Source organism: Rhinolophus sinicus, linkage group LG07 (assembly GCF_036562045.2).
Source record: "Rhinolophus sinicus isolate RSC01 linkage group LG07, ASM3656204v1, whole genome shotgun sequence".
Classification (NCBI taxonomy): Eukaryota; Metazoa; Chordata; class Mammalia; order Chiroptera; family Rhinolophidae; genus Rhinolophus; species Rhinolophus sinicus.
The window spans coordinates 93,202,685-93,218,491 of NC_133757.1; the positions used below are offsets into that span (position 1 = coordinate 93,202,685).

The window sequence follows — 15,807 nt, forward strand, 5'->3', positions numbered from 1 at the left end:
GTCCAAAATGGGTCTCACTGAGCTGACATGAAGGTTTTCACAAGGATCTATGGAGGTTCTAAGGGTAAGTCCTTTCTTTTGGGCCTTTTCCAGCCTGCTAGAGGCTGCCCACATGCCTTGGCTCACGGGCACCCTTCTTCCATCTTTAAAGCCAGCAATGGCTTGTCAAGTCTTTCTTTTATCTCATCATTCCGACAGTAACTCTTCCAAATCCTTCTTCCACATTTAAAACACTTTTATTATTAATTACTTTCAGCCCAACCAGATGTAACCCAGGATAATTTCCTGTTTGAAGGTCAGTTGGTTAACAATCTTAATTCCCCCTTGCCATGTAACATTACGAATTCACAGGAATAGGATATCCATATCTTTGGGGAGCCATTATTCTGCATTACCGTATCCCTACAGGGTGTTAGCTTGAAAGAGCACTGCAGACTCAAGAATTAAATTGCTCGGCCCATGAACACCATGCCTTTTTCCATCAGGGATTTAAGGCTGTGTTGCTTCCTTTGAACTTACAAAAGTAACAATAACATTCATTAATTGGCGATTTGCCAGTAAATATAGTTCTGTTATATGACTGTCAGCGATGTATCTGGGCAATCAGATGTCAGCTAATCATTGTTCTTTAAAATATTGCACATATAGTTCATATAATATTTAACATTCCCTAGTGATAGTGTGCATTCATGAATGTATATATTATGTGGAATAACAATTTCAACAAAATTGGAGTGGTTTTGAAATATGGTCTCTTCTGTTGTCCTCCATGTTTAGTCCACTGAGTGTCAGAGTTAAATAATAGAAAAACCTTGAAATTTTACTTTTTTTTTTTTTCCTTAGAGAATGAAGTTAAAGGAGTTGTTAAAGCTCCCGTTTCTAGAGTAAGCTGATTGTCTATAAATCCCAACTATCTCACCCTCAGTTGATACAGGAAGCGGGAGAGAATTAGCAGGCCTTTTTTAAGTCCCCATCACCCTGCACTCGGGCTGAAGGATCCTGACAGGCAGGAGAGCATGAAACATACTTTGATCACTTCTATTTGGATATCCATTTAATGATCCTGATACACTCTTCAGTATGCCATCACTGTGCTTGGCTTGTTTCATTTCCAGAACAGTTTAGAGCTGTTGGTCTTTTAATAGTTTGTAAATGATCTTCTATAAGGTGCTTACTATTCCTGTCACCCTCATTAAATTTGATTGATAAATATTTTTTCCCTTTTAATTCATATAAATTAAATTTATATATATATATTTAGTGTTTTATATATATAAATACACATATTTATATAATACACATATTTATATTATGTATATATAAATGCATATATAAATATATATATAAACTAAATATGTATATATATAAATTTAATTCATATGAATTAATATATATATAAATAAAACCACCTAAAAAACATCGGGGGGAACCTTTTGAGATTGCCCACTTTACATTCCTCTTTGAAGAGGAATGGTATGTGCTATTTCTATCATTTGATAAACAACAAATATGTAGGAAGGAGATAATCTTAGAATACCAGACAGTACTTCAAGCTGAATTGATTCAAAGTTATGAGAAATGCTTTGCACTGTCCTTTCACTCCCCACATTTCCACATGGACTGAGGAAAATTTTGTTAAGGACTGTCATTAAGGAACCCCTGAGCTAAAGGATAAGTAACCCTTGGATTGTTTTCTCTTTGGCCTAGAGAATGTGGTTTGTTACTTTGTAAGTGGATTAATGAAATTGTTAGGATGCTGTTATAACAAGATTTTGCTCGTTTTATTTGTACTAGGATTTTGCTTTGTAAATGTGAAAAGAAAAACGTTAGAAAGAGATCCATAGAAGGTAGGTTTAAAGCATGTAAGTCGAGGGTCTCTGCCTCATTACACATTCTGTTTTTGTTATAGGTTCCCTCGGGCTTGTTCATCCCCAGCATGGCCATTGGAGCGATTGCAGGAAGGATTGTGGGGATTGCGGTGGAGCAGCTTGCGTATTACCACCACGACTGGTTTATCTTTAAGGAGTGGTGTGAGGTTGGGGCTGACTGCATTACCCCCGGCCTCTATGCCATGGTCGGTGCTGCTGCATGCTTAGGTAATGTCGCTGTGTCTGGATGCTGGAGAACCTGGGAGAAAAAGAGTGGGTGAGAGAGTGCTCACGCTTAATTGGTAGGGGGAGGAGGAGGGTACAGGACACAGAAAGAGATCATTTGAACAGAAATGAAACAAAACCACTATTATATGGTGCTGGTTTTCATTGTACCTGTCTCTGAACATTTGTTAATGCAAAAATTTATTATTAGCATCTTTTTAATATCATGTAATACTTTATGACAGAAAACATCTCAGTACAGTATGGGCTTAATTTGATTCCTGCCCAAGGAGATTTTTATTTTTTTCATTGTGAAGGATCTTGATTTAACTATACCACTATAGCATGATCCCAAAGATTAGTATTCTAGCAAAGCTGCAGAATAGCTTTACTTGGGGTTCTGCAGTGATTTATTTTTAGCTTCAGTAGAATTCTTTACCAGCCTCCGTCCTTCCATCTAAGGTGCAATTATAGCAAAATGAGAAAGGTAACTACTGTTTTAATGTAAAGAAAAGCAAAGTATCTGCATTAAATACTTACAAGTCTATTTATTGTCCTCTTGGGCATGAAAAAATAGTTCTTTCTTTTTATATTGAAAATGTCAGCTAAAATTTGGTTATAATATTTAATAATACTTGGTATTTGGACTCATTTTTGTTCAGTACAGCAAAATTGTGTACAGTACACTTGTGTACAAGTGTCGTATCAATGAAAGTGAAGTACAGGATCATTTTCACTTAGGTTGCAAGTATTTATATTACGTTCAGCGCTGTGCGAGGTGCAGTCAGTGATACAAAAATAATTATAAAAGTAAGTATAAAATGTGGACCGACAATCAAATTGGGGAGACAAGAGCTATGCTGAGAAAATAGTAGTGAGCAACAGCTAATGATTATATACAGTACTGACAGAGTCTGAAAATTGTGGGCATCTAGAGGGAAAAAAAAATCTGAAACAGTTCAGGTAGGGTAGAACATGAGCTTTACTTTACAAGATTAAGAGAATTTAAAGGAGAGGACTTCGCTGAAGTCAAGACAAAGAAATCAGGATATGAATAGGTTTAGCATTCATGGGATGTTGAAGAAACTGACCATGTTGAAGTAGAGAGTGGATTTTGGATAATTTAAGAAACAAAGTTGGATTGATGAGAGAGCCAGATTAGGAGAAGGATGTTAGGGTGAATTTGTATTTGGAATTGGTCAGATCTGTGACAGTTGTGGCTTCGCCATTTGTAGCTAAATGACTGGAAGAGTTCCTTGACTTTTATTTATTTTTTCTTTTGATCTTTGAAATGGAAATAACTAGTTATCTCCTACACTTATTTTGGGATCATATAAAATAACATGTATATAAGCTGTTAGCATCGTGCCTGATAAAATAAGAAGTGCTTAGTTAAAAAGTAATTTTAAAAAGGCCTTTGTAAACTGACTAGAACATATCTGGCATAGTGTATAAAAGGAACACATAGTAGGTTTTTTTAAGTTAAAAAGCAAAGAGGTTGGTTTTAAGCTTAATATAGTATGAACTGGCGAGCCCTGGTAGGTTTTTGAGCAAAGGAGCAACATGGTGAAAGTATTAACTTAGGAAAGATTAACCTGGTGGCGAGGCTTAGAAAGTGTATTAAAGGTCATGGGGCCTGGAGTCAAGGAGGTGAGATAAAATGGTACTAAAATTAAGGAACAAAGTCTTGAGGGTCTGGACTAAGTTGATAATAGTGAGAATAAGTCCACTTATTCTCACTATTCCCATGGGACCCCATGGGACGGGACCCATGGATAGATATTTTGTAGAGCGAATCAAGTAGGACGGGGTGAGAGTCTAGATGTTAGAATAAAGTAAAGGGGTGAACTGAGAATGATGACAAACTGGGTTGTCAGGAAGAATGAGGTGCCCAGTGTTGGGGTCAGGGAAGCTGGAATGGGGAGCTCTTTGGGGAAGAAGAGCAGTTTGGTTGTAGGTGTGTGGCGTTTTCTGTGACAGTGATCATCTGACGTCTTTCTACAGGACAGTGAGACAAGCACAACGATGAGATAAGGCTTGTATGGTTGGAGTCATGGGACAAATGCAACCATAGATGGAACGATGTGGGGGAGGCATCAGCCTAGAGACGATAGTTCAGAATGATGGTTCGGGTCAATGCGTAGATGAGTTTTCTAAGTTGGGGAATATTACACCGCTAACCTAAGTCATAAGACAGCAAAATATTTTACTTATCTTGAGAAGATTTAGAAGAGAGAAGTGTATTAAATTAATAGTCTACCCACATATGAATTTAATATGTAAATTGGTAGTAAACAAGATAGCTATGATGTGCTTTACCAAAATTCCCTAATAATTAATCGTAAGCGTTTAGAAGGGTGAAATTATGTCTGCTATTGCAGTAAATCAAAATGGCAAACTTGTTTTAGTTGGTCAGCTGTGATTTTTTTTTTTTTATATGAAGCAACAGGTCTTCCACCATGTTTCCCCGAAAATAAGACCTAACCGGAAAATAAGCCCTGGCGTGATTTTTCAGGATGACATCCCCTGAACATAAGCCCTGATGCGTCTTTTGGAGCAAACCTTAATATAGGAGTTGGTCTTATTTTCAGGGAAACACGGTATGTCATAAACAAAGGCGATTGGTATTTTTCTAGATCTTATTAAAATAGTGATAATTGTCCAAAGATTAGTTTTTGATGACAATCGTTTTCACTAAGTTCTATTTACAAGTTGTTTTCAACTGCCCAGTGCAAAAATTCAACTAGCATGTATTGCTGAGGATCCTGACTGGTGATGCTTCCTTTTTTCAGGTGGCGTGACAAGGATGACTGTCTCCCTGGTGGTTATTGTTTTTGAGCTTACTGGAGGCCTGGAATATATCGTTCCCCTTATGGCTGCAGTGATGACCAGTAAATGGGTGGGAGATGCCTTTGGAAGGGAAGGCATTTATGAGGCGCACATCCGGTTAAATGGATACCCTTTCTTGGATGCAAAAGAAGAATTCACTCATACCACCCTGGCTGCTGATGTCATGAGACCTCGAAGGAATGATCCTCCCTTAGCTGTCCTGACGCAGGACAATATGACGGTGGATGATATAGAAAACATGATTAATGAAACCAGCTACAATGGCTTTCCTGTTATAATGTCAAAAGAATCTCAGAGATTGGTGGGATTTGCTCTCAGAAGAGACCTGACAATTGCAATAGGTACCTTTTTAAAAAATACACACACAAGCAAACACGTCTATATCTATCAGTGTCTATATATCTAGGGAGACAGACACAGGTATATACCAGTTGGACGATTAAGTTTGTGGACTTTGCACCATGTAAGTGCACGATGGAAAGTTTGCGAACTTAATTGTCCGACTTTTCATATAATAGATTTCTGGAAGAAAGGAAAGCAATAACATCTAATTGGTTGTGTTCGTGCGGTCAAGGCATGTATTTTATGTCCCTTAAAGTCTTATGTTTTCTAGGAAAGGAGTTTATGCTTCTGTGGATTGTTCTGCTAAATATAGTTGTATCTTTTCATTTGGCATTGTTATCAGAGATTGGGGTCAGATTCTTCTTTTCCCACTCAGATCAGCCTTGTTAAGTTGGTACTATTCCTAATAACATATAACATAAGGCCTTAGCAACTGCCGGGGCATCCAGCTAAATATACTCTTGTATTTAATAAAGTTGGCTTATTTGAATGTAAATGATTGAAAAATCCCATCTTTATCGGTCTGTTTCATATCAAATTCATAAGATTTTGCTTTTTTAGTTTTTGGATTTAGGTTTACAATATTAACTTGCAGTGTCTAGTTTAAAGTGAAAAAATCATTGAGATTTTATTTTGATCAAATGTCAGGTTGAAAAAGTGTGTAAGTCCTGTTGTATTTTGTGCTGACATTCCTGAAAATACTGTTTAAAGACATTGGCCATACTGTGTTATTTCTTGGAGATAAACTTTTTCTGAGGAGGAAGCAATTATGTTCCTACAAAATTAATGTTTCCCGTTATGTTATAGTCCTCCAGTATTGATGAAGATGCCAGTGAGGCATCTAATCCTTTTCTGCTCAGTCTGATTCCTCTCCCCCCAGCCCCAGAGGTGATAGAGGATATTGTTATCAAGCCATTTCTTTGAGCTGAAAAACGTCAAGCATTTGGCCTGTCTCCAAAGGTCACTCCTGTGACCTGTCATCTCCCTTTCTGCTTATCTCTGTGGCCATTGCAAAAGGATTGTAAAATATTTCAATTCTTGTGCCATTTAAAGAGGGAAGATTAGACAGTAGAGATGGGGAGCATTTCCCAAATCAAACCGGAAACTCGCAGTTTACAAAACCTATTAAAGCAGAAAAAACAAAACAAAAAAACAACAGAATGACAGTGAGAGAGAGAAGAAGAAAAGTGCCTACAGAGAATATCCTGTTCCGTTTAGGAAAAGGCCACAGCTCTGGAAGACTTTTTCAGAGACTAGCAATCCCACCATTCCAAGTTTTGCTTTAGGTAACAGAACAGTAGTTGCCAGAGTGGGCAGAGTATGTGGTCTGTTCAGGTGTTGTAGCTTCAAAGCCTAAATTACCATAGCTGCACCTATAGTCAGAGAAGAATTTCATTGTTTGGATTCCCATCCTTTAGGGGTTTTTTTGTTTTGTTTTTTTATTAGTTTCAGGTACACAAGACAAAGTAATACTTAGACGTTTATCATTTATATCCCTCACACTGTATGAACCCCCCCCATCCACTATCCCTCTGACATTGCACAGAGCCATTACATTTCCACTGTCTCTATTCCTAATGCTGTACTCCGCTTCTTGTAAGTATATACATACATATATATACATACATATAAAATTATAGTTGGCATTCATTATTGTTCAGCTTCAGGTGTACAGTGCAGTGATCAGGCATCTACATCATCCCTGAGGTGGTCTCCCAAATGGGACACGTGTCCATCGGATACCCTACAAAATCTTTACAACATTATTGATTACATTCCCCAAATTAATTTTCAAAACCCCGTGGCCATCTTGTGGTTACCGACTGTTTTCTAATCTCCTCACCTTCCCCCTTATCCCCACCCCCCCGCCCATCTAGCAACCCTGTTTTTCCTCTATGTCTCCAAAACTGTTTCTGATTAGTTCATTCACTTATTCTTTTCTTTAGATTCCACATATAAGTGGGATCATATGGTATTTTTCTTTCTCTGTCTGACTTATTTCACTTAACATAATGTTCTCTAGGTCCATCCAGGTTGTTGCAAATGGTAAGATTTCTTTCTTCTTTATGGCTGCGTAATACTCCATTGTATAAATGTACCACAGTTTCTTAATCTAGTCATCTACCAATGGACATTTTGGTTGTTTCCATGTCTTGGCTATTGTGTATAGTGCTGCAATAAACATAGGAGTGCATAAAGATTTTTGAATTAGAGTTTTGGATTTCTCCAGATAGATACCTAGGAGTGGGATTGCTGGATCATAAGGTAGTTCCATTTTCAGATTTTTGAGATACCTCCATACTGTTTTCCATAGTGGCTGCACCAATCTGCAATTCTACCAACAGTGCACGAGGGTTCCCTTTTCTCCACATCCTCTCCAGCACTTGTTGTTTGTTGATTTATTGATGATAGCCATTTTGACTGGGGTGAGGTGGTATCTCATTGTGGTTTTTATTTGCATTTCTCTGATGGTTGGTGAGGTTGAGCATTTCTTTATATGTCTGTTTGCCATCTGTATGTCCTTTTTAGAAAAATGTCTCTTAATGTCCTCTGCCCATTTTTTAATTGGGTTGTTTGTTTTTTTGGAGTTGAGTTGAATGAGTTTTTTATAAATTTGTGATATTAACCCCTTATCAGGTATATCATTGGCAAATATCTTTTCCCATTCAGTAGGACCCCTTTTTGTTTTATTGATGGTTTCCTTTGCTGTGAAAACATTTTGTAGTTTGATGTAATCCCACATGTTTATTTTTTCTCTTAATTCCCTCGTGCGAGAGGATATATCAGTAAAAATCTTACTCTGCATAATGTCTGTGAAGTTTCTTCCTATATTTTCTTCTAGGAATTTTATGGTTTCAGATCTTACATTTAAGTCTTTAAGCCATTTTGAATTTATTTTTGTATAGTGTAAGGCGGTGGTCCAGCTTCATTTTTTTGCATGTGTCTGTCCAGGTTTCCCAGCACCATTTATTGAGTAGACTGTCTTTACCCCACCGTACATTCTTGCTTCCATTGTCGTAGATTAAATGGCCATATAGGCATGGATTTATTTCTGGACTCTCTATTCTGTTCTATTGATGTATGTGTCTGTTTTTATGCCAGTACCATGCTGTTTTGATTACTGTAGCCTTGTAGTATAATTTGATGTCAGGTATTGTTATACCTCCCACTTTGTTCTTATTTCTCAAGATTGCTGAGGCTATCCGGGGTCTTTTATGGTCCCATATAAATTTTAGGATTATATGTTCTATTTCTGTGAAAAACGTCGTTGGTAGTTTGATAGGAATTGTGTTGAATATGTATATTGCCTTAGGCAGTATGGACATTTTAACTATATTAATTCTTCCTATCCATGAACATGGTATGTGTTTCCATCTATTTGTATCTTCTTTCATTTCTTTCTTCAGTGTCTTATAATTTTCTGAGTACAGATCTTTTACTTCTTTGGTTAAATTTATTCCCAGGTATTTTATAGTCTTTGGAGCAATTGTAAATGGGATTGTTTTTTAAATTTCTCCTTCTGATGTTTTATTATTGGTATATACAAATGCAACTGATTTCTGAATATTAATTTTGTATCCTGCTACTTTACTAAATTCATCTATCAGCTCTAATAGTTTCTTGGTGGAGTCTTTAGGGTTCTCTATATATAGTATCATGTCATCTGCATATAATGACAATTTTACTTCCTCCTTACCGATTTGGATGCCTTTTATTTCTTTTTCTTGTCTGATTGCTGTGGCTAGAACTTCCAGCACTATGTTGAATAGAAGTGGAGAAAGTGGGCAACCTTGCCTTGTTCCTGATCTTAAGGGGAGTGGTTTTAGCTTTTCCCCATTGAGTATGATGTTAGCTGTGGGTTTATCATATATGGCCTTTATTATGTTGAGATATGATTCCTCTATTTCCACTTTCTTAAGGGTTTTTATCATAAATGGCTGCTGGATTTTATCAAATGCTTTTTCTGCATCTATTGATATGATCGTGTGATTTTTATTTTTCATTTTGTCAATGTGGTGTATCACATTAATTGATTTGCGGATGTTGAACCACCTTGCATACCAGGGATGAATCCCACCAGGGATGATCTTTTTAATGTATTGCTGAATTCTGTTCGCTAATATTTTGTTGAGGATTTTTGCATCTATATTCATTAGAGATATCGGCCTGTAGTTTTCTTTTTTTGTGGTGTCTTTGTCTGATTTTGGGATCAGGGTGATAGTGGCTTCGTAAAAAGTGTTTGGGAGTCTTCCTCTTTCTGGATTTTTTTGGAAGAGCTTGAGGATAATAGGTGATAATTCTTTTTTGAACGTTTTGTAAAATTCATCTGTAAAGCCATCTGGTCCAGGGCTTTTGTTTTTTGGGAGATTGTTGATTACTGATTCAATATCCCTGGTGGTAATCAGTCTATTCAGGTTTTCTGTTTCTTCTTGAGTTAGCCTTGGAATGTTGTACGCCTCTAGAAAATTGTCCATTTCTTCCAGATTGTCAAATTTGTTGGCATATAGTTTCTCATAGTAATGTCTTAAAATTTTTTATATTTCTGCAGTGTCTGTTGTCACTTCTCTTTCATTTCTGATTTTATTAATTTGGGTCCTCTCTTTTTTTTAATGAGTCTGGCTAAAGGTTTGTTAATTTTGTTTGTCTTCTCTAAGAACTAACTCTGAAATTCATTGATTTTTTTGTATTGTTTTTCTGGTTTCTATTTCAGTTATTTCTGCTCTGATCTTTATTATCTCCTTCCTTGTACTCCCTTTGGGCTTATTTTGCTGTTCTTTTTCCAGATCCCTTAAGTGTGAAGATAAACTATTGATTAGTGATGTTTCTTGTTTCTTTAGGTAGGCCTGCAATGTTATGAATTTCCCTCTTAGGAATGCTTTCACGGCATCCCATAGATTTTGGGTCATTGTGTTTTCATTTTCGTTTGTCTCGAGATATCTTTTGATTTCTTCCTTGATCTCCTGGTTGACCCATTCATTATTTAGTAACATGTTATTCAGCCTCCATGAATTTGTGTGTCTTCCAGTTTTTTTCCTGTAGTTCATTTCTAATTTCATAGCACTGTCGTCAGAGAAGATAATTGGTATGATTCAGTTTTCTTAAATTTATGAAGACTTGTTTTGTGGCCTAACATATGGTCTATCTTGGACAATGTTCCATGTGCGCTTGACAAGAAGAACATGTATTCTGCAGCTTTGGGGTGAAATGCTCTGCAAATATCGATTAAATCCAAGTGGTCCAATGTGTCATTTAAGGCTGTTGTTTCCATGCCATTCTTTAGGTTTTAATGGTAGCCAGGTGAAGAAAAGAAAACGATCAGAACTTTAGAATTTACAGAGAAATTTAAAGGAAGAAGGCCAGGTTTTTAAAAGATGAAGGAAATGGTAAAGTTAAGAATTAAATACTGGGTCAGCAGATAATGTCAATACAGATATAAGGGAACAGGGATACTTTAGATGTGTGAGATAGCAAGTTATGTCATCAGTAATGTTAGTCACATGATGGCTTTTTGACCACACCTGAAATATTTACCCACGTGTTTTTGTTAAGTGTAAGTTTTCACAGGAAAAATAGACCTGTGTACTAGGTTTTCCATATATGTATAATATATACAATATTAAAGGACAAAAGAATGCTTGCATAAGTGATGAGCTATATGCTGTATCCAGGGATGGGAAAAACTCAAGATTTTAAACCAACAGCTTCCCTCCAATTAATTTATAAATTCTGCAGTGCATTCACGTAATTCAAATTCAAGAAGATTAAGAAGTATACAATGAAAAATCTCTCTCACCTATGACCAACCCCATAGACAGCAGTTTAACTCTCTGTAGGTAGCCGTCTTCTTGGTTTCTTATGTATTTTATAGATACTCTATGCTGATAGTATGTATGTGTGTGGTTGCCTCTTTTTAAACAAATAGTGTCATGCTATCCACTTTTTTTGTTTTCTACTTGGGTATCTTCCCAAATCAGTGTGTAGTTTCCTCATTCTATATTTTCACAGCTACATAGTATCCCATCAAGTAGATATACTATGGGATACATAATGATTTTTTTAAATCGATTTCCATTAATGGACATTTAAGATGTTTCCAATCTTTTGCTATTATAAAAACTGTTGCCTCATTTATTTGATAACCTTGTATATTTGATGTTTTGCTAATGGAAAAATGTACGAAAATTACAAGAAGTGGAATCGTTGGATCGGAAAGTAGGCACACTTATAATTTTGTAAGATATCGTCAAATTGCACTAAGTGGTGGTTGTGCCTTATATTCCCACCAGCAGTGAATCACAGTTTACTACGTTAAGGTGTAGTCTAAATGGAAAGACATTTCATCCTGCATTTTTTGTGTCAGGATGTAAAAAAGTGAGGCTGAGTGTTTTATAGATTTGCTTAAAATCAGGCGTATTTCCTATTATATTTATAGTGTGAATTGAATCTTCTTTTTTATTTTCCACCTTAAGGTGTAAAAGTACACCTGTTCATTTCTATTTATGTAATAGAAACTGTGAGTTTTACAGGGAGACTTTTAAATTTATGTAAATTTTATTTATACAAGTCTTTGGAAGCATGCTTAAGATCAAAAAATTAAATGTACTTATATTTACAGAGGTATGAATTTCATGAAACCCATTTTGTCTAATTATATGAGTAAAGTACCATTTTACTAACCTATCATCAGAAGTACATGAAGACTAGGATTTTTTTTTTTTTTTTTTTAGTTTCAGGTGTACAAAATAATGTAAAATTAATACAAGTGAAAGTGTTCTAGATCCCTGGGGAATGTTTTTGGAATCTGTCACCACCAGGTTTCTTTCACACAGTCAAAAATGAAGAGGACACCTTTTGTACCTTTTGTGATGAGTTTTGAAAAGTTAAGCCCTTGAGAGTATATTAACACAAACAGGAAAGATAAAACATAAAAATTTAGGAGGGAAAAAAAGACAGATGATATCATATTAAGGATCTGAGGTAAAATTCATATTTACTTTAGGAAATTTTATGTTAGAAAAGAACCATTCTCTGAAAGTGTAACTCTTGTGTCTGCATGTTCACTTTAAAAACAAAATCTTAATCAGAAAATGAAAGCTATGATGATGTTTTCTGCTTCAAAGGCCTTTGAATGACATTCAAAATTTTTTTTCACAAAACAAACAAACAAACACAAAACCTAACAGATGTCCTTCTTGCACTTAATAAATGATGCTTGTTAAAATAGTTATGTATTCATATAAAGGTGATCGTCTTAAAATGACAAATTTAAGTCAGAGAAGCTGGGTGTATAACAAGTGAATGTTCTAATAAATAATAAATTAGGTTTATTAACATTTTTCTGAACTTTTCTGAAGTTGTTTTATTAGTAAGTGCTTAAAGTCTCAGCATGTTTTCATTGATGCTATGACGTGTATTTTAAGGTGTTTAAGATTGATGATCGGAGTTAGTTTTAACTCAGAACATGTTATACATGCTAACAGTACTTACACGCCACCATTCATTAGCTAGATGCTTCTATGGGCTAAAAGCAACCTAGCAAGCATTTTTCAAAAATCATATATGTTATTTGCTAGTGGACTTCCTTTTTTCCTGTGCTTTTGTCATGCTTTTAAGGTGTCTTAGTAAGTTCTAACATTAGAAGTTCACTTCCTGCCTTCCTACTTGAATGTGTTACAACACAGTTAAATAAGGCTTTAGTGGTCAGGAGTTAAAAAGCATTGCAGTATGTGTTTATGAGCTGTATGTTTATCTGCTTCTTAGCTTAGGACTGAAGCTTATTATTTTGGCCTAAATATTTTGATAGCAAAATTCATGTTCAAAATCTGCTCAATATAACAAATTCCATATTTGTACACACAGTTTTGAATACATACTGAAAATAGAAACATAAAGCTGACTATTTTATTTTGTTTTTGTATTTTCTCCATCTAATGGGTTTCCTTCTTGTTTCTGTGGTCTCTATTCTTCCCTGCCGTTTTCTGCATCTTTGTCACTTCTTACCTAGCACTTTCAACTGTGGGAGTGGAGATAGGAGGCAGGGCAGAGCATGGGCGGCAGAGCTCAGTGGAAAGCACACAGAGCATTTACAAAGAAAACCTCAAAAGTCAGTCTGTGTCCATTTTGGGTGTAATTGTACTTGCAACCCACCTATTAATGCTTATGACTCAACTAGAAAATTAAACTTTAATATTAGAACAGAGCAAGAGGTAGCTGATTCACAGGGGTGGAGTATACAACGTAGAGCATAGTCGGAGGATAAAACTCTCCTTAGTCCCTCCTCTAAAGCAGGATAAGTCACAGGACAGGCAGGAGTTATACAATGATGGATTCCATGTGTGCAGGTTTGAAAATCCCATTTCCAGACATGCTTCCTTATCGCTCAAAGTTAGAAAACAACGTCAGCCTCAGTAAATTGTTCTGTGATGTAATTAGACCAAAAATAATGTATTTACATGAAATCATTTGTTGCCAGTGGATTCTAATGCTGCCAAATAGAAGAACTTATTAAATGACTTTCCAGTCGATTCCTTTCTTGATTAAGAAGATGAGGCGGGGGGAATGAATGGACTGCAAGTCATGGGCTACATTTATTTATTTTTTTAGTCTCCGAATAGGAAGGTTGCCTTGAAAACAAAAGCTATCCATTTTTAATTTTTGGTCTCCTCTCTCTCTTTGCAGAAAGTGCCAGAAAAAAGCAAGAAGGGATCGTGGGCAGTTCCCGTGTGTGTTTTGCACAGCACACCCCGTCTCTTCCCGCAGAAAGCCCTCGGCCCTTGAAGCTGCGGAGTATTCTTGACATGAGCCCTTTCACAGTGACCGATCACACCCCGATGGAGATCGTGGTGGATATTTTCCGGAAGCTGGGCCTGAGGCAGTGCCTCGTCACTCACAATGGGTAAGTCTGCTCAAAAAACACAGTTCACTTACCAGAACGTTTTATCCTATTTAGTGGAACTCGTAGGCAGTTATTAGGAGAGAGTGTAATAATCCGCTCCCAGGAGGGAAAGTCTGCCTTTCAGTATGGTTATAATAAATACACGGTCCGGCCCTCGGCGTCACACTTACCAAAGAGGGACAAAGGTGTCACCTCCCAGATCTTTGCCAAAATTCAGACACATTTGTCAGGAACACTTCAGAGTTGGCAAGAAGTGCTGCATCATCTCCCACATCCACTCAGCACTTGGAGTACGTCCTCTCTTAGAAGAGCAGTGGACGTAAGCTGTGCGGATACTGCAAAAACTTTTCTTTTTGTAAGTCATTCATTTTTAGAATATGTCTTTCTCGTGCATCCAGATATTTTGCTATTACTATTTCAGCCATTAATCGATTTATCATGTAACGAGGGCAATAACATATAATTAAATTGGTAAATTAGCTAAAAACCTCCTTTAGCAAATGCTTTGTTTCCTCTTTTCTATTTTCTCCAGCCACAAGTCTTTTACATAAACTGTTAATGACAAATGAATACCCTTGTATTTAACATGTATAAATTGATTAATTGATTAGTCTGCCCTTTACACATAAACCGCCAGTGTTTCCCCAGGATAGGAATATAGGGAAGTTTTGTTTGGCTGATGTCACAGGTTCTGTGGGGACACGACACACAGTATGCTTTGGCAAACATCCTCCTCCATTGTCTGCTCCGCTCTGTTCCTGGACCTGGGATCTGTCTCCTCACCTGTGTTCTCTCGTCTCCTTTTTTCCATTATGTTACTGTTCCTAGTTGAAATACTAAAGAATGTTGTTTTACCTAAAGGCTGATCACAGAAAGGCTAGAAATGAGAAACAGAGGGTGTTCTTGGATTATGAATAAACTGCAAGCACAGTGTGAAGCTGGTTGAAACACTAAATACTTAAGAGAATCAGCAGGTTTTTTAAAAACAACATTTTGTACAAAACACATGACCCCCTCGTGAGAAAGGAGGAAGAAAGAACAAAAAGGCAGGAAATGTGTTTGTTGAACACCTTCACATTTCTCATTCAGTTTCTCAGCCCTGCAGGGTAGGTGGCAGTATCCAGACTTTACAGATGTAGTAATTGAGCTCAAAGAGGTTTAGTAATTTGCCTAGTTAACGAGGTTAGCAAGTCACAGATCAGGGAATCAAATACATTTCCAACTTTAAAACCCAACATCTTGCTGCTGTTTCACCTGTAATTGACTAATAGAATACAAGTATGTCTTCTTTCTTTGTGATTTCCTAAACTACTACTGTTTTCTTAGACAACATATTTAGACTGTATTGGGTTAGGAATAGACATACAAAGCTAGAGAATTAGACCTACGTTTACTGCTTTCACTGTGCTAACCAGTTACATAACTCTAGGTAATATGAAATAAATAATTTAAGTGATAAAGCTCTCAATTAAGGTCAGAAAGTTTGGAGTTATTAAATATCACAGATATTGATTGGAGATTATGTAGTGAAATAACTATTTTCTTTAGTTTACTGTTTAATTGAAAAAATAATGGTACCACACTTCACTATTTAAAAACTTAGTATGTCCATGTTAAGTGGAGTAA

At 36.4% G+C, this 15,807-nt stretch overlaps 1 protein-coding gene across 6 annotated transcripts in view; it reads left to right on the forward strand.

The window, feature by feature from the left end:
• Positions 1-15,807, forward strand: part of CLCN3 (chloride voltage-gated channel 3) — a 75,475-nt gene that overhangs the window by 51,886 nt on the left and 7,782 nt on the right. For all 6 annotated transcript variants that reach the window (XM_074338311.1, XM_074338312.1, XM_074338309.1 and 3 more), the window contains 3 exons: positions 1,910-2,096; positions 4,886-5,284; positions 13,965-14,181. In XM_074338311.1, the coding sequence (XP_074194412.1) occupies positions 1,910-2,096; positions 4,886-5,284; positions 13,965-14,181 (803 nt within the window). The remainder of the gene's footprint in view (positions 1-1,909; positions 2,097-4,885; positions 5,285-13,964; positions 14,182-15,807) is intronic.